The sequence below is a fragment of the Solea solea genome, chromosome 17 (assembly GCF_958295425.1).
Source record: "Solea solea chromosome 17, fSolSol10.1, whole genome shotgun sequence".
Classification (NCBI taxonomy): Eukaryota; Metazoa; Chordata; class Actinopteri; order Pleuronectiformes; family Soleidae; genus Solea; species Solea solea.
Window position 1 is genome coordinate 2,241,148 of NC_081150.1, and position 25,175 is coordinate 2,266,322.

The following is a 25,175-nucleotide window of genomic DNA, read 5'->3' on the forward strand; positions in this document are numbered from 1 at the left end:
GGCTTTTTATTTTTTTAATTCGACATGACTCTACTACATAGTCCTTATCCTTTGCTGCCCTCTGTTGGTGTCATGGGTAAAATGCAAAAAGACAAAGTTTTAAGCAGGCAACCCATTCATTTATCCTCCATGAGGGTCATTATGGGGGGGGGGGGGGGGCTCAAGCCAATCCCATCTGACAGAGGGTGAAAGGCCAAGTACATCATAGTTAATCTAATCCCCAATCTGGGAAGAACCCACAGAACCCCACCGTACATGGAGAGAACATGCAAACTCCTCACAGAAAAGATCTCGGTTGAATCAGGATCCGAACCGGTGACCTTCTTACTGTGAGACAACCATGCGAGCCACTGCACCACTGTGCAGGTGGTCTGTATTGTCTCTTTTTTCTTCAATAAATACAGAAATGCTCAGGTTAGTGCTTAAATGATAAAAACAAATGAATAAAAATGCTATAAAGCAAACACATAAAATGCACAGTAAAAATAAAAGTGATAAAATTACATAATGTAATTGGACTTTTTTACAATTGCTGCAGTCTGCTCGCACAGAAACAAGATTAAAATGTTCAAGTAATACAATAAAAGCTTGAAATCATGTTTTATCTGTGACAGGGACAATGGAGCCTCTTTCATCGCCACTCTGCACCTCAACTTCTGTCCTTGGATTATGTAAGTTTGCTAAGAATGCCTTAACATCATTTTAATTCAAATTGCAAAACAACAATAAAACCCACAGGCAGAGGACACTGGATAAAGTGCAGGACCTAAAATAAAATGAGCTTAATTAAGAGTAGCTCCAGGATTTGGAGAGAATTCAACTGGAAAAATGCGGCCAGATCTTTTTAGAACTCCAAGCAAAAAAGCAATTATGGGATTATGGTTTGGAACAGAACCTCTAACTGAAGGGCAGTGGCTGTGCATTGTGGAGGAGATATTTGTAATGGGAAAAATTTACTCAAAAATTGGGATTAATTAAGAGTGTAATTTAAGAGTCAGCATCTCAAACTACCAAAATTATTAATAATAATGCTGTTATAAAAGTCATTAAAAATATCATGTTTGTTACAGGGACAGCAAAAGTGAATGAGTGCAGTTTGCCATGTTGTCTGTTTGTGAGCAGCATAATAAATGTAGGGATAATGAAAACTATTTCAAAGTGCTTTTATTTACAAAAGAGTGCTGATCAAATGGGGCACATGTGGAGAGCAGTGTTGCCTCACAGCAGGAAGGTTGCTGGCTAACCCAGGTGCACCCTTGGTTAATCACAGTGGGAATAATACACGATAACTCTTATATGGACATCCTGGGGTGTGTGTGTGTGTGTGTGTGTGTGTGTGTGTGTTCATAGGTCACATATTCAGGCTTTAAAAGATGTTTTTTTCATTTTCTTATGTGTTCTTGAGTCAAAGTTATGATTCATTTTATATCACATTTTGAGTAGTGATATAAAGTAGCAATAATTGTGCAGAAGGCACAAAATAGACAATTTTTCTTCTGTTTTTGTTCATAAACACGAGCCAAGTGACTTGTTTCCATATTTCACAAATTCAAAATTCAGGTGTGTTTCTATATTTGAGGAAAAGGGAAACAAAAGCCTCTGTCTATATGTTTTAACATAGTAATGAGTTCTAAGGGTTAACACAAGACACATCACGTGTTCTGATGAATGTCATGAGCAGTCACAGGTTTATCGTTAACCTTTACTTTTCTTTATCTTGCCTTTTCCTGCCTGTTCTCACAGTCAGTCTGTTCACGTTCCCTGGGTATGTCACACATTCCAGTCAAGCAGGACAAACAGATGTTTTCATGTCCCAGCTGCTCAGAAGGATAGCGAACACTTAAGAGCTGGCTGACCAGAGTGTCTCTTGTTATTTGCCCCAAATACCTTCTGGGTTCCACTTCATGAAGCCGCCTCTGATTACCCACCTGTGTTGGACGTGATGTAACTCCCTTTCTTGCGTACAGATACTGCATGGCCAACATTTCTGCAGACTAGTGTCCCTAACCGCTCTTTACTCCTCCTCTCTGGCCTCAGCCTTTAAGCCGACGGTATGTGGTCTATGGTGATATGTGAAATAGTGCCTCCCTCAGGCAGCAGTAGGACTTGACTTGTCTTTCCAGTCAACAGAAGAATAAGTCGACGAGCCCGTTCCTCTCCAGGCCACTGCCGTGTTTTTGCCGTGTGTTCAAAACCAAATATCCAAGATCCATTTACTTAATTACACATGCAATCAGCAAAATCACATCCTGGCCTTGGTAAATTATGAAATCATACCTGCATTTCATTTTGTTTGTTGTTTTTTTAAAAAACCACAGTGTCAGTGTGGAACAGAGGATTATGTCCCTGTTAGCTTTGGTCTTTCTCATTCGGTTGAAACGTAAATAGGGTTAAATCTGGCCATAATGAATGTTGTTGTTATGTTATAGCTTATTTTAATATTATAAATGGACTGTAGGATTGTGTTTGAACTAAATTGAGTCTGCCTCAGTGTATATGGCTAATGGAGCTTTAGCCTCATCACTGGATTATTGTCACTCACAGTTAGACGCAGGGAGTCGAGTGGTCCAGTCTTCTACTGTACGTGCAGACATACAGGCTCAGGGTCACTGTCCAGAGAAAAGACCACAGCAGCTACACAACAATGGATAAACTCTGTGTGTGTGTGTGTGTGTGTGTGTGTGACTTCAGGATAGGATTTTAGCTGATAACAAAATATGAATCTTTTATAAGGATCGTTCTCCCTTTGGCACTGAATAAAACATTTGTTTTTTGAAAATAAACGGGAAATGTATTCAGAAATTGCTCAAATGGAAATTCACATTAGAAAAATTGATCACCAACACATAACAATTAAGAGAGTACACTGTCAAATATGCACCATTGTAATATAATATACTCATTTGGAACTTTGTTGTTGTTCTGGTTTGTTTATCTGGTTAAATTCATTGTTGTGGTCTATCTATCTGTCTATCTATATTATGTCTGTCTATATTAGAAACACAAACACTTTAGAAAAGACTTGTTACATCATGACTTTGAACAAAATGGTGGAAAACAGGAACTGTTTCTTCCCGTGTGGGCGTGGCTAACTCTCTCTTGCAGGCAGCACCAGGTGAAACTCATTTCCACAATCAGACCCACTCCATCAAGCCTTCTTTTTCCCCTGTGTGGTTTTAGAAAAATCTTTTTCCGCCTGCCTCTGCTCACCTGCCTTACACGCTTCATGCTCGTAACATTGCCTTCCTGTCTGTGTACATGCCTGACTGTTGTCTGTCCCAGCCGGGAGGTCTTTGTCCCCTGAACAAACCTCCCAGTTGGACGCGGGTCTGCCATTACACGTGAGGACACCAAACAAAGAGACACCGACTCTCTTACCACCTTCACCAAACCACGTGGGATTCTCCGGCACCTCTTCCCCCTGCACATTTATTCACCGTGTCACAAATAAATATGAACTTTAACTGCATTACTGAGTTCTGTGTCTTGCATTTGGGTCCGGTCTCTCTTGTTACCATAACACTATGTGTCTTTTGAATGACACTGCTTAAGGAAGCTGGGCAAAATGCAACAAACACATCTTAACTTCCCTTAAAAGAATAATTAAAAAATGGAAAACAATGGTCTGATTATGACCTAAGTGTTTTTATAACGGTCTTTTTTTTCTCCTTGCTAAAATGCACGTGTGTAAGAGTGAGAGTGACAAACAATCTGATGATGAAGAAGCCTGGAGGCCAAAATGTCGCCACTACTGTCAGTCAACATTTATCCACATGAAGCAAGAGTGATTCATGTCATCAGCACCTTTAAAAGCATCATGGGAGTGTGTTCCACGACAGAATGTCAGAAAGAATATCAACAAGCAGGAAGGACGCAACTCTCTTTACAGTGAGAGTGAAATTCCTCTGTTTGACCCCCCAAACGTTAGATTTGCGTGGGGCCCTCAGAGTCCAGTCCCTTTAAAAGCCCCTGAGAATCATCTGTCACTGTGTGTGTGTGTGTGAGAGAGAGAGGTGACCTGCTTACTCTCAGCCTCTAGTTCTGTTTCACCCAAAGTTCAAACAGCACATGCCACTCACTCACCCTGGATTAACATCCTGTTGCATAACAACCAATGTGCATTGAATCTATGTGTGAGCGTTGCAGATTATGGCCTTTGTCATTAATGCAAATGCATCAAATCAGCCGTGTGACTGTGATGTGATTTTGTTTTCTCCAAACGTGTAAATTAAGATGATGAACGGGACAAACTCATTTGTTGCATTAGGTACTGTTCTCTTCTTCTTCTTCTTATCCGTGACGTGACGTGTGCAGAGTGGACATGCAGATTAGATTTGGTCAGTTTTAACCTGTGTATGCAGAGGTGAAGGGGAGAGAAACGTGCCACCACACTCCAGCAAATCCGAGCCATCTGACAGAGGATTTGTAGCTTTAGGCCAAACCACTGTGCCCACCTCCTCCTCCTCCTCCTCCTCCTCTGTGTGCCAACTATGTATATGTTGTCAGTCAGTGTGTGAGGAAGCATGTGAGGAGCGCGCGTCCTCCTGTGCGCAGCGAGCTCACAGTGGTGAGCGTGTTTGGAGGGGAACCATGCACACGGATGTGGTGCTGCTTCACCTGCTGCTCTGGACGCTCGGCGTGTCCGGGCTGACGCGTGCGAGCCGTGGACGAACTCTACAGCCTTACAGACACTGCAGCTCACCTGACAGGTATGGACGCTGCCGTGCATGCGCGCAAAACCGCGGGAAATGCGCTCATTTTAGGTCAGAACCGCGTGCGTAAAACCCTGTGCTGTGCGTAAAAGCGCACTACTTACAGTTATTTGTCGTGAGATGTGACTTGTTGCTTTTCTCGTCTCCTCTTATTGAAGATACAAGTTTCAGTTTCAATATCCTTAAACAAATATAAAAATAACACAAGTCATTAAAGCTGCAGTACGTAACTTCTGGTCGTTTTGTTTCACTGTTGTTGATGTCAGAGAGGGAGCGTTTGTGTGCATAGAGCTGCAGAGCAGGGGCGGGCGGGGACAAGAAGTGTTTTTTTTTTAATCAGGGCGGCGTGAACTCATTTGACATTTAACAGTTTGAATGCAACACACATTTAGTGATATTACAGCTGGAGTTACAGACTCATGGTTCAGAAGATTCAAATACAGTATAGCTCAGTGACATGGTGGTGTTTTGGTAATAAGGTAATCACACAGAACACAAGACAGTACATTTCAAAACAAGCAGTGTTTTCACTGTCTGCTGGATATGAGAAAAATGTACATATGGGAAAGAAAGAAAGGAAGGAAGGAAGAAAGACTGTATTTCTCCATATGTCTTCATTGTAGAGTGCAGTTATGAAATCAGCAGAAGGCTCTGTTACATTTGGTTGTAAGGCATTAAGAGGATATATTGTCTTTTTTGGCTGCCGGGGCTTTTCCCCATGATGATGATGTAAGGTTATTTATTTGGATTTAGTGATTGCATCAGTCTGTCATTGGTTCTGTAATACTTCTGTCTGCGAGTGATTTGTGTTGTTAAAGCTACACTTAAGCTCAACTCAATCTTTTATCCATAATGGCAGTGCAAAAAAAGTCAGATTTTAAGAAGTTTCCATTAGCGCTGAAAAATATGAGTAGAGTAAAAAAAATGAAGTCACGCTTCAAGTTAAATATTTAAATATGTGTTGTAGATGTAAAACATTAACTACGATGTCTATTATACTTAGGACAATGACGTCTGCTATACTTTACAGACTTGAAAATAATACTATTTACTAACATGTACAGAATGAATGGCATTTTTCAGTAGAATAGAAAAGAACGATTGAATCGCAGCCACTGCAATTTTGTAATTGCATTGTTTCAAACTGCAATATTTGATGTGAAAAGGATTAATTATTCAGCTCTCATGGTCATGGATCCTGCGTGTGTGTGCACTTTCCCCACAAAATGTTGTGTGGTTTTAAAATATTATTAACACTAATGTATTTTGGAAGCATTAGTCTATATTTTAAGAGTACATATGTATATATATATATATATATATGTATATATATATACATATATATGTATATATATGACATGTAATATAAAATGAATAACAATATTTTTGTAGATATTGTAATAATTCACTTAAATAAAGGTGTTTGTTTTGATATGGACTAACATATAGTAAATTAAAATAAAAACAGATTTATCTAAAATGAATCTGTAAATAAAAAAATCATACAGAAATAATGAATTGTAAGTTAATATTAAGTGGTGGGCTGCATTAAATCCATTGGGGGGTGCTGCAAGTGGCCCACAAGCCATGGATTTGACACCTCTGTGCTTAGTGTTTCTTAATTTTTGAACATTTCTCTTTTGTGTCTGTACTGGCTTGTTCTCACTTACATAAAAGCTTGAGTGTGTTATCTTTATTATATTATGTTATTTGTGGAATTCATTTTTAATAATAAAGAAAATAAAGAGAACATCCAATATAGGATAAGGTTGTAATAGCTACACTGCAGACCCCATACAATCCCATTCACCTTATTAACTTCACTTATTAACATATTACTCATACAGTAAAAGGAGAGCAGATAAATAAGAGGACACAAGACCGTTAATAGCTTTAAAAACCTGTGAAATGACCTTAAAATGGACTCTGAAGCTCACAGGCAGCTAAATGCAGAGACTTGGTGTGATGTCAGCTCACTTCCTGGTCTTAGTCAACAGACTAAGATCTGCTGAAATCTGTAGTAACTTGTAAATGAACACAAATGCAACCATTTACTTTGGAGCTTTCACCAATCCCCATAGTTTTCTGCCAGGCCAACAACCATGAGCTCTATTTTAATGTAAGTACTGACACTTAACTCGACGTACTCTCATTTTAACTTGGATTTTTGGAAAGTAATCACAAAAAAGCCTTAAAAACACGGTACTATGAAAGACTAAAACAGTAAAAAAGACTTAGAGTTGTAGCACTATCAGTGAACTTTACATTTGTAACTCATTTTGGAATATCTATAAAAATGTTTTTTAATATCAAATACTCTTTTTCTCTTTGCCTTTGGCCTCAAAACTCCTTTGAACACAGTGAAGTTTGACTTAGTTTAATGTTGTATAAGTTATATAACAGCAGCAGGTTTGTAAGCACATGATCAAATATCCCACTGACTTTATGAATAGTTTCCCCACGTTAAGAATATTTAGCGTCAGTCGGCCAAACATCTGGCTAAGTAGATTTAGACAATAGAGGTCATGGAGGTCAGGCTACAGTGTAGCTATAAGCTAGCTTTTATCAGCAGCTGTTGTGGACGCGGCACGAGCTGTTTATCATGTTTCTTTTAAACATTCGTCGAGTTCCGGGAATCTTCTGCGATGGGAACATTCTTAAAATAACTGCATCGGCTCAGGTCACGACACTCACAATGATTTTCAAAATCTCGATTCATCTTGATTCATTTCCTCGATTAATCAAGTAATTGTTTGGTCCATAAAAAGTCAGAAAATGCTGATCAGTGATTCACAAACCTGGACATGATCATGATTTCAAATGTCTTGTTTTTAATGAGTTGTTTATGTGGAGCAAAGAAAGCAGAAATATTCACATTTAAGAAGCTGAATAATCACTTTAAAAAACAAACAAACACTATTTACAAAATAGCTGACAATTAATTTAGTAACTGAATAATTGTTGCAGCCCGTACCTCCCTCCAGTCGACCTCATAATATCAAATATAGACATTAAATGACAAATCAGACTGATGTGTTTACGACTTACTCTGATTATGTAACCTATTGTTTCACGTGTGCTCTCTGAGTTATTGCTATTGTTGTGGCTTTGGCAAAAGATAACGGGACAGAAGGTATAGTTAGTTGGTTATTAGTGCACTCTCTCATTCATTCTTTCATTCATTCATTCCTTCTCTCTGCTTTGCTTCAATCTTCCATCCATCTTCTGCTGCTTTCTCCTCCACATGAGGGCAACTTCATGGTGCACACAGAGGAGGCGATGTGTTTCTTTGTATGTTCTTTAAAATCCTTTTCCGGCTATACTACTTTGTTTTTGTTTAAAAAAACAAAAAAAACACAAGTCTACTCTACTGTACTGTACCCCGGCATTTTAGACCCCCCCCCCCCCCCCCAAAAAACAGACATTTTAGTCTCAATAGACAAATACGGATACGTTCAAATCCTTATTCTACTTTCACTATTGTCATACTCTCTACAAACTAAGCATTTGTTTACCTAGTGCGGACGCAGATTACTGTTCCTGAAAATACTGTTTTGAAATAAAAACATAGTATTAATATCAGGCTAGAAAGAACTGAAGATAGCAGACTTGAGGTGGTTGAATCCTCAATGGTTTAATTAGACGCTTGTCCAAAGCAGCAAGCAAATGAATGACCTTGCCAGACTATACTGTATAAACACAGGGAGGAGGGACACAGATACAACACATTAGAGAGGAGGAGACTATCACAGAAGTGGGGAAACTAAACAGGAAGTGAAAAGACACACTGAAAGGGTCACCAAAATAAAATCATTATTTATTGTGAAGAACTCTCCTACGACACGGGAGCCGCACTCACGTGTGAGTTTCCCTCCAATGGTGCTTTAAATAATGAACAATACTGATGTTGCTGCCAGTGGAACCTTAAGATGTGACAATCTTTAACTTTTGTGTGTATATAGGTCACATATTCAGGTTTTAAAAGATGCATTTTTTTCATTTTCTTATGTGTTGTTGACTCAAAGTTACGATTAATTTTATATCACATTTTTAGCAGTGATATAAAGTAGCAATAATTGTGCAGAAGTCACAAAATAGACCGTTTTTGTTCATAAAAACCAGCCAAGCGAACTTTGAACGATGATATTTTTCCACATTTCACAAATTCAATCCAATTGTAAACATTTTGGGTACTTTTTGCTCAGGTGTGTTTATATAGTTGGTGAAAATGAAACAAAATGAAAAAAATAAGATATAAGACACTCCATATTGCACATTTGTATAGCCTCTGTATATACTGTACGTTTTAACATAGTGGAAAAATGCTCTTTGTTCTAAAGGTTAAGAGAGACAACGAAGAATATGGTTACCAAGGTTACCACGTAAACTCCGTGCATTAAGGATATACAAACGAGGGTGAACTCGGTGGAAGGAATCTCTGCGACTAAAATGGAATGTGAGACAATAGCACTTAAATAATCTCTTCTTGTCCCCACCCGGCCCTTCACTGCTGCCGTGTACACAAGCGCTCCCTCAGTCGGGTCTGATAGTATTGCTTGACGCAGCATACACGTAATGTTACATAGTTTCCCTTCAAAAGACCAAACAGAGGCAGAATAATAACATTAATAACGACAAAAATCACCAAAGGTTACGCACTGCAACTTTTAATAGGTGTAGATTTTGTTAAATGAGCGATTTATCGAGTAAAAGTTTCCTTTTATCCGTGAGTGCAGCCATGTGCTCGCAGAGAGTGAGTGTCCGAGTGTCCGAGTGTCCGGGCCTCAAAGTGGTTGATAAATGTGCTCATTCACGGTGGGAACTGCAGGGATGACGGGTCAATCTCCAACGTCCCTTTGCTTTTAAAGAGACCGCAGAATCGTTTCCGCAGGGATGAACTCTTCACTCTTTCCTGTATCCAAAGTCTGAGTCCCTTCCTCAGGTTGTGGAATCGTCCGGACATTAAAGGTTTTCTCTCTAACTCTGTTATCCTGTTTCCAAGAGCTGTAATTTTATCTCGCAGTTGCAATACGGTGTGTTCTTGCTCTAACATGTACGAGGGCTCCTCCTGCTCCCACCGGTCCATGGACTGGCTCAGTGTGGCGGTGAGTTTGGACTTCCTGTCCAGTAGTCGTTGCACACACGCCTCGACCTCCTTTGTCTTCTCGCTCTGAGCCTGACAAGCGAGCTCCAGTTCGCTGACGTTCAGTTCAGCTTTCACTTTCAGCTTCTCCGTTTCAAACAGTCCATTCATCAGGTCGTATTTCTCACTCTTCGCCGCTTGGATCTCCCCGCGGATGTTTTCATTTATCTGGGTCTCGTACACGAGTCGCTCCTCTTGTTCGCGCAGGAGCAGAATCACCTGTAACTTGGATATTTCCTCACGGCTCTGCAGAGCGCCTCCTTCAGCCGAGGGCTGCGTCTGCGGCGCCTGGCGTCCTCCGGTCTGTGCAGACTGTGTTTCATACTGAAGCCACATGTTTGTTTCACTGACTTTCCTGTTTGAAGGCTGTTGCTCACGCTGGTGTTTCTGATGGTTTTCCCATTTTATCCCCAGAAGCCTCTCCAACAGGCCTGTCCTTTCACTTTCTTTTCTGAACCAGATCTCAAAAATTATGAAATAGTACTGTTGCATAAAATCAAAGGCACATAGACGATGTCCCGTCACATCAAAGCCAGTACACACAGCAGTTTTCATCATTATTATATCATTATCCGGTCATTATCTTCTATATTTTACATTTTCTTTGCTTCTTATGGAAGGTTGTGGGTAGCTAGTCTACATGCTGATGTGTCCTTGGGCAAGACACTTAACTCCACCCTGTAAACAACAGCGTGTCAATGGGTATGAAAGGTGTGTGAATGAGTGAACAGGTGAAAGGCAGAACTCTAGTCATTCGGTCATTAAGACTAGAAAAGTAAATAAATACAGAATATTTACTATTTCACCACGATAAGGCATGCAAATGCTGAAAAGAACCGAATTAGCAGCCAAGGCTAACGGCCCTTTTCATGCCAGTATCAATGTAGCCTTGATTTCAGGTGGTCAAATTAAACATTTTTTGAAAAACACTGAAGTTGTGAGGGGACAAAACCAGGAAGACAAAACGAACTCTCGCTGAATAAAGAAAATATAGAACAAATTCCCTATGGAGAAGCTAGGCACATTGCCTTGCGTATCCTCTCTATTTTTAGACACGCAGTCATTTAGCGATCTTTCACATTTATATCGATATCTTTTGTATTTCTGCACAAGATGACAGCCCTCATACAGCAAGGCCCTTTCCTAAAGTACATACTGTATAAAAGGCTTATTCTAAGGCTATGAAAAGCTAATTATTTTTGATTTAAAGTAGATTATACACCCATGGGCCACATGGTGGACTAGTGGCTAGCACTGTAGCCTTGCCTTGCGGCGATAAGACCCAGGTTTGTGACCCAGTGTGCATGTTCTCCCCGTGTGTGCGTGGGTTATCTTCACTTTCCTCCCACAGTCCACAAACATACCGAGGTTAGTTGAACAGAGATGTGAATGTGGGAGTGAATGGTTGTTCATCTCTGTGCTGGACTGGCGGCTCTGTCCAGGGTCTCAGCTGGGATTGGCTCGAGTGACCCCTGACCCTCATGTGGAGGATAAAGCAGTAGACAATGAATACATTATTATTCATATGTATGTTGTTCCTCTGCCTTTTTTCCTTCTTGTTCTTCACACTGATCAAATGAATGTTTCTCGACTTTGTGATGAAAGGACATTTGCCTTTGATGCCTGTCAAGCGAGATGAAAGATGGACAGTCAGACAGATTGACGTTCCTTGAATTAATGAGCTGCTGTGTCTCTGGGTGATTTTGGTGGTTGTTAACATTTCTCATCTCATCAGACTTCTTCCTGCAACTAGTGCCATCGCCCCCTCTCCTTGCTTCAAGAGGATTAGACAAATCCATGTTGCTTGGGCTTCAACTGCCTCAGCATCACTTGCATGGCACATTGCGTATCCTCCTCTCTCTGTTAGTATGACAGTTGTTAAGTTGTGTATCTGTCACTTTTCTACGACTCTGCACACACTTAGGTGAGACACCTGCCAAGTGTGAAGCCTGTTTAACAGATGGACAGACACACTTTCCTTTTATCGTCTGAGCTACAACAAAGAATTAAAAAAATACACTTTGTTGCCCTTTGAAAGTCACCTTCACGTCTCACTACTATCTGTCTGTCTGTCCATCTTTCCAACGGTGGTTCGGTCTGTCCACAACACACATCAGAGGGAACACGAAAACTGCAAAGTGCAGGAGGTTAAACGAAATAAAAGATCTTCGTTTTTGTTTTGTATTTTTGCCTTTGAGGGCTTTCTTTCAATAAATGTTGATTTCTTAGAATGAGCTGTCTCTCCTCTCATTCTCATGCAGTGTGTTACAGAAATCCAAACATTAATACTTACTTATGCTATCAAATATCCGTCAGGCATCTTGTTTTGAAAGTCTTACGTGTACTTTAAACTCACATTCATCCACTCATCATCCAGCCACATTCAGGTGTTCAAACAGACTGAATTATGTACGGAAGCTGAGAGAGGCCATGGTTGCTACTTTATATTTTCAGTCCAGAATAATCCATTTGTGATTCATTAAGATGGTTAACCCACATGATGGGAGATGGATGTTTGCCTCATGTACGTCATGGATGTTTTTGTGCCCAGAGAACTGTGCAGTTACTAGAAGTACAGTAGTACAGTGGGTAGTACCATGATTACCGACCATACTCCCCGATTATCCCATTAGGACGTCTTTACAAGTTGTTTGATTCCTCCCTGACAGGTGGCAGTTTTCTTGTCACGAGAAAACGTGCACAAAAAACCAAAGGAAGCTGCAGTTTGCCTGAACATTGCATACATTTTCTGAAGTTACTTACATATTTGATTTTTTTGCCTTTCAGATCAAAAAGAGAAATGCCTTTAACAGGACAAAGTGGCCGCAAGATTGGCAGGTATGGTGTGTGTGTGTGTGTGTGTGTGTGTGTGTGTTTGTTTTCCCTTTGCTTTAGTCCAATTACAACAATAACAGACGAGACAAAAGAATGCTGAGGAGATTAAAGCAGCACGACGAGACCTAAAGACACTTGGTCAATCACACTATTGTGTGCAGTATCTAGAGAGGAGGAGAAGACTGGGTTGTCTCTTGGAGTCCTGCTGAGATTAGTGTAATCCATTCTTATCCTCCAGATTTATGAGGTTTATGAGTACGGTGAGGATCCTGTATGGACTCTGTAATACTGCTAAAGACTTAAACAAAACTGTATTACGCTGCAGCACATTAACCCCATTCTGACATGTGTGGAGCTCTGGTAGCCGTCATGCAACCCTCGCAGGGCTGGGATAACCCTGAGCAAGATACCCAATCCCTATTGCTCAGTGATTATTGATTAGTGGACACTAAATTGATCCCAGTGGACCTGTAGTGTAAACATTTCTACCAAATCATGTGTGCGGAACATGCACTGTGGCGTCCCCTGGACAAAAAAAAGGAATTATAGCCTTAATAAGGCTCTAAGCTGAATTCCATTTGACATTAATTATAGCTGTGTTATTTACTCCAAACTATTTGTTTTTTAAACATTAGTAGACAGTAAAATCCTCAAAATGGCCTAGTTTTAATTAGCACTTTCATATTCAAAGTGAAGCACTGCGTGTGCTGATACTGAACGTAAATTGAAAAATAACAGAATACAAGAGCAGACATTTGCATTTGCTGCAAACTAGTAAACCAGTTCAATAGCCACATGTGCAAATATGCACTAAATGTGCAATCAATTACAAAATAAAACTCTATTTAGATAAATAAATATATCCAAAGATGCGAGCGAGGCACGGTTGTGATATTATAAATGCAGATAACCTCTGCTACATGTGGAGTCAGATCATTTTTATTTGAAAGTGCTGTATGGATGTGGTCTAATGTAAAATACATACATACACTCTATACGCCACCCTGCATTGTGTGTGTGGTGATGTTTCTTTGTTTGAAAGACAAAAACTGTTGATATAAAACAGCACAGAGTGACGCCGAGGCTGATGGGAGAGTGTAAAAGAGTAAAAATGTGACGTGTTGTTTCCCATAAATGTCGCCCTGCAGCCACATATTCAAGATGAGTCCAGACATCACTAAAGCCTGGACTGCCAAGTCACAGCAGGTGCTGAAGATCGACGACCATGACTTTACCATGCGACCCGGATTTGGAGGTGAGCCGATGAAAAATGTTTCAGGATACATTCAGAATCAAACCCCGACCCATACATCCCATCTAAAGCACATGCCCAGCAGTGACATAACCGGAGTGGGATTATATCGGAGTCATGCTGCTGCTGAGGGACAGTGATTAATTTCCATGAAGCAGCCGCCGTCTGCAGCTTTAGGTTTCAATAACCCTCCGTCATCTTAATCTGCCACATTAGCAGGACTAAAAACTCTGCTCGGTTTGCTTTTTAAATTCTCACACGTGCATTTCCTCTGAACGTTTGACGTTTGATATTTAAGCCGGATTGAGTCTGATTAGTGACTCTAATTGTTCAATCATCTTTAATGGAAAGGGCTTTTTGTGGAAAATAAAAGATATAAACATCCATTATCTATACCACTTATCATTTGAGGGATGTGGTGGTGCATATTTAACACCTTATATACACTCACACACACACACTAGGGCTACTTTCCAGGTGTGATTTTTGTCTGGTTTATTTTCTCCGCTATAATGAAAAAAAACAGAAAAAATATATATATTACTGTATATTTTTGAATTGTTGACAAAACAAGACATTTGACATCATCATTTGAGGGAACCGCAGGTTTATGCCTCAAACAGTGAATTAATTAGTTGATAACATAATCCACAGATTAGTCAATTATGATAATAATCATTAGTTGGAGCCTCTTGCACACCAACCAGATGAAAAGAGAGACACTTTTACTACATTTATACATTTTTAACCGTCACTGTGATATTTCAGATTTTACTCTTTCATAAAATTACAATTTAGAGTGATCCTATTATGGTTAATATAGCTAATTTAACAATATGGCACTGCTGGAGCAGTTGTGAATTTTGGCACTTGGTCTCATGTGCACTCTCTGTGTCCCCTGCTGAATTTTAAAAAATAATACTCTTTTACAGTAAACTACATGTTCATGTCGTCTTTGTCCAGGTCCTGCAGTTCCTGTCGGAGTGGATGTGCAGGTTGAGAGTCTGGATGCGATTTCAGAGGTGGAAATGGTACGTTTATGACTATTCTGTCTTCATCTAATGTTCAAGTATCAGACATGACAGATAGTTAAACATAGAGGAGCCAATGAAGACTTGGGGATTCAAATAGGTTTGACTTCTTTAATGAGTCTGGATTTTACAGTAAAATCACAAAAACAATAATGTACAGCGTTCTGTTGTGTTCTACAATGACATTTGACACTTAACTCTATGTAACTATGTGTTTATTATCAGTAAACATAGAAGTGAAACACTTTCTTTTTGTTTAAGGACTTTACAATGACCCTGTATCTGAGGCACTACTGGAAAGACGAACGTCTGTCCTTCAGAAGCAACAACAACCAGAGCATGACTTTCGACGGCCGACTGCTGAAGAAGATCTGGGTCCCGGACATGTTTTTTGTCCACTCGAAGAAGTCCTTCACACATGACACCACCACTGACAACGTCATGCTGCGAGTTTACCCCGATGGCAAAGTTCTCTACAGCCTCAGGTAACTGAGGAAGCTCAGGAAGCTCACACAACACAACATTTATTAGTTTACAAGACACATGGTCAGTGCTGTTTGACAAGGTAGGCAAGTGAAAAACTGTTTGCACTAACCCTTTACAGGTATTTCAACAGGTGGATGAGTGGGCTCTATTGTTAATATTTTCTCACCCCAATGAAACGAAGTGATTTTGAGGCAAAAATATCCCCCCAGCCACATGGTAGGAGTGCAGATCACTTTTTGGCAAGTGAAAACTGCGTGTTATTGTTTACACTAGCCCTTTACAGGTATTTCAACAGATTAAGGGGGCTGAGTGGGCTATATTGTTTAAAATATATCAAACGCCAATGAAACTAAGGGATTTTGAGGCAAAAATATCACCCCAGCCACATGGTAGGAGCGAAGATCACTTTTTGGCAACTGAAAACTGCATGTTATTGTTTACACTAGCCCTTTATAGGTATTTCAACAGATTAAGAGTGCTGAGTGGGCTATATTGTTTAAAATATATCATACGCCAATGAAACTAAGGGATTTTGAGGCAAAAATATCCCCCCAGCCACATGGTAGGAGCGCAGATCACTTTTTGGCAACTGAAAACTGCATGTTATTGTTTACACTAGCCCTTTACAGGTATTTCAACAGATTAAGAGTGCTGAGTGGGCTATATTGTTTAAAATATATCATACGCCAATGAAACTAAAGGATTTTGAGGCAAAAATATCCCCCCAGCCACATGGTAGGAGCGCAGATCACTTTTTGGCAAGTGAAAACTGCATGTTATTGTTTAAACTAGCCCTTAACAGGTATTTCAACAGATTAAGAGTGCTGAGTGTGCTATATTGTTTAAAATATATCATACGCCAATGAAACTAAGGGATTTTGAGGCAAAAATACCCCCCCAGCCACATGGTAGGAGTGCAGATCACTTTTTGGCAACTGAAAACTGCATGTTATTGTTTACACTAGCCCTTTATAGGTATTTCAACAGATTAAGAGTGCTGAGTGGGCTATATTGTTTAAAATATATCATACGCCAATGAAACTAAGGGATTTTGAGGCAAAAATATCCCCCCAGCCACATGGTAGGAGCGCAGATCACTTTTTGGCAACTGAAAACTGCATGTTATTGTTTACACTAGCCCTTTACAGGTATTTCAACAGATTAAGAGTGCTGAGTGGGCTATATTGTTTAAAATATATCATACGCCAATGAAACTAAAGGATTTTGAGGCAAAAATATCCCCCCAGCCACATGGTAGGAGCGCAGATCACTTTTTGGCAAGTGATAACTGCATGTTATTGTTTAAACTAGCCCTTAACAGGTATTTCAACAGATTAAGAGTGCTGAGTGTGCTATATTGTTTAAAATATATCATACGCCAATGAAACTAAGGGATTTTGAGGCAAAAATACCCCCCCAGCCACATGGTAGGAGCGCAGATCACTTTTTGGCAACTGAAAACTGCATGTTATTGTTTACACTGGCCCTTTACAGGTATTTCAACAGATTAAGAGTGCTGAGTGGGCTATATTGTTTAAAATATATCATACGCCAATGAAACTAAGGGATTTTGAGGCAAAAATATCCCCCCAGCCACATGGTAGGAGCGCAGATCACTTTTTGGCAAGTGAAAACTGCATGTTATTGTTTAAACTAGCCCTTAACAGGTATTTCAACAGATTAAGAGTGCTGAGTGGGCTATATTGTTTAAAATATATCATACGCCAATGAAACTAAAGGATTTTGAGGCAAAAATATCCCCCCAGCCACATGGTAGGAGCGCAGATCACTTTTTGGCAAGTGAAAACTGCATGTTATTGTTTAAACTAGCCCTTAACAGGTATTTCAACAGATTAAGAGTGCTGAGTGTGCTATATTGTTTAAAATATATCATACGCCAATGAAACTAAGGGATTTTGAGGCAAAAATACCCCCCCAGCCACATGGTAGGAGTGCAGATCACTTTTTGGCAACTGAAAACTGCATGTTATTGTTTACACTAGCCCTTTATAGGTATTTCAACAGATTAAGAGTGCTGAGTGGGCTATATTGTTTAAAATATATCATACGCCAATGAAACTAAGGGATTTTGAGGCAAAAATATCCCCCCAGCCACATGGTAGGAGCGCAGATCACTTTTTGGCAACTGAAAACTGCATGTTATTGTTTACACTAGCCCTTTACAGGTATTTCAACAGATTAAGAGTGCTGAGTGGGCTATATTGTTTAAAATATATCATACGCCAATGAAACTAAAGGATTTTGAGGCAAAAATATCCCCCCAGCCACATGGTAGGAGCGCAGATCACTTTTTGGCAAGTGATAACTGCATGTTATTGTTTAAACTAGCCCTTAACAGGTATTTCAACAGATTAAGAGTGCTGAGTGTGCTATATTGTTTAAAATATATCATACGCCAATGAAACTAAGGGATTTTGAGGCAAAAATACCCCCCCAGCCACATGGTAGGAGCGCAGATCACTTTTTGGCAACTGAAAACTGCATGTTATTGTTTACACTGGCCCTTTACAGGTATTTCAACAGATTAAGAGTGCTGAGTGGGCTATATTGTTTAAAATATATCATACGCCAATGAAACTAAGGGATTTTGAGGCAAAAATATCCCCCCAGCCACATGGTAGGAGCGCAGATCACTTTTTGGCAAGTGAAAACTGCATGTTATTGTTTAAACTAGCCCTTAACAGGTATTTCAACAGATTAAGAGTGCTGAGTGGGCTATATTGTTTAAAATATATCATACGCCAATGAAACTAAAGGATTTTGAGGCAAAAATATCCCCCCAGCCACATGGTAGGAGCGCAGATCACTTTTTGGCAAGGGAAAACTGCATGTTATTGTTTAAACTAGCCCTTAACAGGTATTTCAACAGATTAAGAGTGCTGAGTGTGCTATATTGTTTAAAATATATCATACGCCAATGAAACTAAGGGATTTTGAGGCAAAAATATCACCCCAGCCACATGGTAGGAGTGCAGATCACTTTTTGGCAACTGAAAACTGCATGTTATTGTTTACACTAGCCCTTTATAGGTATTTCAACAGATTAAGAGTGCTGAGTGGGCTATATTGTTTAAAATATATCATACGCCAATGAAACTAAGGGATTTTGAGGCAAAAATACCCCCCCAGCCACATGGTAGGAGTGCAGATCACTTTTTGGCAACTGAAAACTGCATGTTATTGTTTACACTAGCCCTTTATAGGTATTTCAACAGATTAAGAGTGCTGAGTGGGCTATATTGTTTAAAATATATCATACGCCAATGAAACTAAGGGATTTTGAGGCAAAAATATCCCCCCAGCCACATGGTAGGAGCGCAGATCACTTTTTGGCAACTGAAAACTGCATGTTATTGTTTACACTAGCCCTTTACAGGTATTTCAACAGATTAAGAGTGCTGAGTGGGCTATATTGTTTAAAATATATCATACGCCAATGAAACTAAAGGATTTTGAGGCAAAAATATCCCCCCAGCCACATGGTAGGAGCGCAGATCACTTTTTGGCAAGTGAAAACTGCATGTTATTGTTTAAACTAGCCCTTAACAGGTATTTCAACAGATTAAGAGTGCTGAGTGTGCTATATTGTTTAAAATATATCACACGCCAATGAAACTAAGGGATTTTGAGGCAAAAATACCCCCCCAGCCACATGGTAGGAGCGCAGATCACTTTTTGGCAAGTGAAAACTGCATGTTATTGTTTACACTGGCCCTTTACAGGTATTTCAACAGATTAAGAGTGCTGAGTGGGCTATATTGTTTAAAATATATCATACGCCAATGAAACTAAGGGATTTTGAGGCAAAAATATCCCCCCAGCCACATGGTAGGAGCGCAGATCACTTTTTGGCAAGTGAAAACTGCATGTTATTGTTTAAACTAGCCCTTAACAGGTATTTCAACAGATTAAGAGTGCTGAGTGTGCTATATTGTTTAAAATATATCATACGCCAATGAAACTAAGGGATTTTGAGGCAAAAATACCCCCCCAGCCACATGGTAGGAGCGCAGATCACTTTTTGGCAAGTGAAAACTGCATGTTATTGTTTACACTGGCCCTTTACAGGTATTTCAACAGATTAAGAGTGCTGAGTGGGCTATATTGTTTAAAATATATCATACGCCAATGAAACTAAGGGATTTTGAGGCAAAAATATCCCCCCAGCCACATGGTAGGAGCGCAGATCACTTTTTGGCAAGTGAAAACTGCATGTTATTGTTTAAACTAGCCCTTAACAGGTATTTCAACAGATTAAGAGTGCTGAGTGTGCTATATTGTTTAAAATATATCATACGCCAATGAAACTAAGGGATTTTGAGGCAGAAATACCCCCCCAGCCACATGGTAGGAGCGCAGATCACTTTTTGGCAACTGAAAACTGCATGTTATTGTTTACACTAGCCCTTTACAGGTATTTCAACAGATTAAGAGTGCTGAGTGGGCTATATTGTTTAAAATATATCATACGCCAACGAAACTAAAGGATTTTGAGGCAAAAATATCCCCCCAGCCACATGGTAGGAGCGCAGATCACTTTTTGGCAAGGGAAAACTGCATGTTATTGTTTAAACTAGCCCTTAACAGGTATTTCAACAGATTAAGAGTGCTGAGTGTGCTATATTGTTTAAAATATATCATACGCCAATGAAACTAAGGGATTTTGAGGCAAAAATATCACCCCAGCCACATGGTAGGAGTGCAGATCACTTTTTGGCAACTGAAAACTGCATGTTATTGTTTACACTAGCCCTTTATAGGTATTTCAACAGATTAAGAGTGCTGAGTGGGCTATATTGTTTAAAATATATCATACGCCAATGAAACTAAGGGATTTTGAGGCAAAAATATCCCCCCAGCCACATGGTAGGAGCGCAGATCACTTTTTGGCAACTGAAAACTGCATGTTATTGTTTACACTAGCCCTTTACAGGTATTTCAACAGATTAAGAGTGCTGAGTGGGCTATATTGTTTAAAATATATCATACGCCAATGAAACTAAAGGATTTTGAGGCAAAAATATCCCCCCAGCCACATGGTAGGAGCGCAGATCACTTTTTGGCAAGTGAAAACTGCATGTTATTGTTTAAACTAGCCCTTAACAGGTATTTCAACAGATTAAGAGTGCTGAGTGTGCTATATTGTTTAAAATATATCATACGCCAATGAAACTAAGGGATTTTGAGGCAAAAATACCCCCCCAGCCACATGGTAGGAGCGCAGATCACTTTTTGGCAAGTGAAAACTGCATGTTATTGTTTACACTGGCCCTTTACAGGTATTTCAACAGATTAAGAGTGCTGAGTGGGCTATATTGTTTAAAATATATCATACGCCAATGAAACTAAGGGATTTTGAGGCAAAAATATCCCCCCAGCCACATGGTAGGAGCGCAGATCACTTTTTGGCAAGTGAAAACTGCATGTTATTGTTTAAACTAGCCCTTAACAGGTATTTCAACAGATTAAGAGTGCTGAGTGTGCTATATTGTTTAAAATATATCATACGCCAATGAAACTAAGGGATTTTGAGGCAAAAATACCCCCCCAGCCACATGGTAGGAGCGCAGATCACTTTTTGGCAAGTGAAAACTGCATGTTATTGTTTACACTGGCCCTTTACAGGTATTTCAACATATTGAGTGCTGAGTGGGCTATATTGTTTAAAATATATCATACGCCAATGAAACTAAGGGATTTTGAGGCAAAAATATCCCCCCAGCCACATGGTAGGAGCGCAGATCACTTTTTGGCAACTGAAAACTGCATGTTATTGTTTACACTAGCCCTTTATAGGTATTTCAACAGATTAAGAGTGCAGAGTGGGCTATATTGTTTAAAATATATCATATGCCAATGAAACTAAGGGATTTTGAGGCAAAAATATCCCCCCAGCCACATGGTAGGAGTGCAGATCACTTTTTCACAACTAGAATGACCTTATTGAGGTTCTCTTCACCACTGGACACTAACATCCAGGACATCATGGGTGTTCAGGGATGGGTTCTTGCCATTAGCTAAATTGGCTCCAGCTGCCACAGACAGTGCAGCATGTGTAGTTAAGGGGATCTGGTTCTGCCAATTACAGCTGCTAACACTGCTGCATGAGACTGCGAGCCAAGGTCTTTACTTTCATAATCCACATTACGGAGCTCGGCGGAGAGCAACAGCTGGACTGCCATCTGCGTCCCGTTCAGATTAGTTGATGACAATACTCGTGCTAACCAGCGTTGTGTTGATTGTGTCTATCACAGATCCTTGTTTTTACTCTGCATCATACCTTCTCATGGCTGGGGTTAATCTGTGTTCTGTCGTTGCTGCTTGGAGATTTTTCCAGAATAACAGATTGGCGAGTAAGAAGAACAGTCTGTTGACCTCATGCAGCCGTCCTCCCTGTCCCCGTGAGCTGGATTAGACGTTTTCATTCATCACTTCTGTGCTGAAACCACTGTGTTTGCCTTTGAATTACGTCCTGAAGGTTATTCTGTAGACGTGAATTATAGACTCACAGAGAAAATGTCTATTTACAGTATTTATCTTTTATTATTGGTATAATATGAAAGATAATCTACTCCATATAAATGTATGACATCCTCATTTTAAGACAGAGGTCATTAAGAGGTCAGGATCATGACCCATACACTGAAAAATGATTGATTTTGATGAAGCATGTACAGCTGTTTTAGCCTTTGTTTACAAAACCTTAAATTCCTCTCACGTTTGTTTGCTTTATTTTAATCACTTGTTCCCTTTAAAAGAATTTACTTTTCACTAAAGATAGCCGAATAAATAAAAACCAAACAGAGGGAGAGAAGAGGAGAGGACACACTGACTGATGGATTAGTGAGAAGTAATTGAAAAGAGATAAGTAGATGGAGTTTTTAATCTAGACAGATTTTTAATTAACAAAACAAAAGAAGAAAAATGGAAACTTCATTTACACCTTTTCCTCCTATAATGAATTTTAGAGGGTTTTATTAGAAAAGCCCTGTTTTAAGAGCGTATTGTTTTGTCTTTGCAGAGTGACGGTTACTGCCATGTGCAGCATGGACCTGAGCCGCTTTCCTCTGGACACACAAACATGCTCTTTGGAGATAGAGAGCTGTAAGTAACTGATATGATCAAGGTTGTTATTTTTGCTTCTCCTCTCCACGATGACCCAGTGTGGCTTTGTCTCCATCCAGCCTGTTTTCTTTGTTAGTTTTTAAAAGGTCAAGGTCTTTGAGACTTAACAAACAATATAATGATATATAAATGCATATGTCCACGTCTCGAGATTTCCAGTTAATTTCCATAAAATCACCTAAATTCCCTTCAATTCCCATTATATTTATTTATAGTCTGGAGAAAATGGTGTAGACTGAAGCGGTCATTCTAGTTGTCATATTAGTTTGTTGCGATGAAGATGATTGAAACTTTTATCTCACCAGATGCATACACAGACGATGACCTGATGCTTTACTGGAAAGAAGGAAACCGCTCTTTAGTGACAGATGAGAGAATTTCTCTCTCCCAGTTCCTCATCCAGGAATTCCACACCACCACCAGGCTGGCCTTCTACAGCAGCACAGGTACAGACCTGACTCTGCAGACCTGACCTGCCTTTATCTGCACTATCTATGGTTTTTGAACTTCCTCTCCTCTCCTCTTCTCTCCTCTCCAGGCTGGTACAACCGTCTGTACATCAACTTCACCCTGCGGCGTCACATCTTCTTCTTCCTGCTGCAGACCTACTTCCCTGCCACTCTCATGGTCATGCTGTCCTGGGTGTCCTTCTGGATCGACCGCAGGGCCGTTCCTGCCAGAGTGCCACTGGGTGAGACTTTTATTAGTGTGGTGATTCATTCTCTCAATAGTAATAGATATAGATAGATAGATAGATAGATAGATAGATACATAGATAGATAGATAGATAGATACATAGATAGATAGATAGACCTAGTACAACATCATATGAATACTAAAATGAGTAACACCTGCCCTGAACTTCTTCTTCTTCTTCAGGTATAACCACGGTGCTCACCATGTCCACCATCATCACGGGTGTCAACGCGTCCATGCCCAGGGTCTCCTACATCAAAGCTGTGGACATTTACCTGTGGGTCAGCTTTGTCTTTGTCTTCCTGTCAGTGATAGAGTACGCTGCAGTCAACTACCTGTCTACACTTCAGGAGCGGAAGGAGAGGAAACTCAGAGAGAGGGTCAGTGTCAGCGAGTCTGCGTGGTTTGGGTTTTCAGAAATTTGGTTTGCAGCTATTTCTTATTATTTTACTGTTCATGTTTCTTGCTACATTCTTTTTATTGTACAACTTTGTTGTAAGCATCTAAACACAAAGTTTGTTATCACTCTGATATACTGCATATTTAGGGTTTATCAGAAAAAAAATTGTGTTTAGACTGAAAGTAATTGAAAATTGTAGTATTTTATTGTCTTCTTGCAGCTGATGTGCACCTGTGGAATGACCCACCCCGGCATGATGCCACTCACCTACAGTGAGATGGACGTCAACACCACAGGGAACTATGGTCTGCCCGTGGAGAACGGGATAAAAGGGGAGAGGATGATGGTGCAGATGGCAACGGGGACTGACATGGTCACCGGCCACGTTGACTCCAGCGCCTACAGCCACGTGTGGATCGACACACACATTATAGACAAGTACTCACGGGTCATTTTTCCTGGATCATACATCCTCTTCAACATCATCTACTGGTCAATCTACTCGTAACAGAGAAGACACTAAAAGACAGACCTTCCTCTTTGAGTGGAGACATGCGCACCGTTCACCTTCAGGCTGAATTAGTAGACCAGTTTATTGTAAAGAAAGATTGGACAATAAATGAACCTGGAACTTTTTGACAGGAACAACTAAATCTGAGTCTTTAATCAGCCAATCACAAAAGAACAATAACCTACTGTGGCTTCATAATTGCACATCATTTACACTCAACTGGTTCAGTGTAAACCTCTTATTCAAGGGCTTGAATCAAAGACGGTGCATCAGTAATTGTGTAAAAATGTAAATCACTTTTTTTTCTGGCTTTGGGTCCATGTGACAGTTTTGATTTAGTTGCTGTAGAAATAGAAATGTCTGTTTTACACCTGTTTACAGTCAAAATGTGTTTGTAACTGCAATAAAACAAGCAACGACTCCAACAACTTGACAATGAGAGTCTTTGTCTGCTTCCAAAAAAATTGTGATGCAGTTTAAATTCAAAGGTCCAAAAACAAAAGGCTGGGTGATGGTGAATGAACAGTTCCAGTGCTGCTTTCATTTCAAGCTGTTAGAGTTCACTTTGCACTTGATTTGACTCTGACACTGATACTCTGATACTCTATTAGAGGGAAGATAACGGACATGAATTTGAGAGTTCAGATAAAAATGTAGCAATGTTCAGAGCTCTACTACTCATCTACACTAAAACTGAGAGAAGTTCAAATGATCCTATATCAAACTCCTTTCTTCTTTTTGAATTGTAAGATGCAACTATAGCTTCTCTTATCCATAGTTTATATTGTAAGTATATCAATATAAAAAAAGTATATCAAATAAAAAGGAACATCTAAAATTCTTCAAACCTCTTCATCAGGTTTTTCCATCTGATACAAGCTGATCTAATCACTTTGAGGAAGACTGGTGGACTGTAGATTGTCTTCTGCAGATGTATTTATATAGTAACAGTGATGCTATTCC

The 25,175-nt window shown here is 39.8% G+C and overlaps 1 protein-coding gene across 1 annotated transcript; it reads left to right on the forward strand.

Moving 5' to 3' along the window:
• Nucleotides 1-4,451: 4,451 nt before the first annotated feature.
• Nucleotides 4,452-24,489, forward strand: LOC131443255 (gamma-aminobutyric acid receptor subunit rho-1-like). Its single transcript, XM_058612704.1, has 10 exons — nt 4,452-4,709; nt 12,643-12,693; nt 13,839-13,945; nt 14,906-14,973; nt 15,235-15,458; nt 22,502-22,584; nt 22,911-23,051; nt 23,144-23,296; nt 23,485-23,681; nt 23,922-24,489. Exons 1-10 carry the CDS (start codon nt 4,591-4,593, stop codon nt 24,207-24,209), a joined length of 1,431 nt encoding a protein of 476 aa, XP_058468687.1. The 5' UTR covers nt 4,452-4,590; the 3' UTR covers nt 24,210-24,489.
• Nucleotides 24,490-25,175: the final 686 nt, after the last annotated feature.

Bases quoted from the DNA above. Each gene is read 5' to 3' on its own strand.
- LOC131443255 (XM_058612704.1), top strand. From the start codon at position 4,591: ATGCACACGGATGTGGTGCTGCTTCACCTGCTGCTCTGGACGCTCGGC. The intron at 13,946-14,905 runs GTGAGCCGATGA...GTCTTTGTCCAG, and splicing joins CATGCGACCCGGATTTGGAG to GTCCTGCAGTTCCTGTCGGA. The intron at 23,052-23,143 runs GTACAGACCTGA...TCTCCTCTCCAG, and splicing joins GGCCTTCTACAGCAGCACAG to GCTGGTACAACCGTCTGTAC.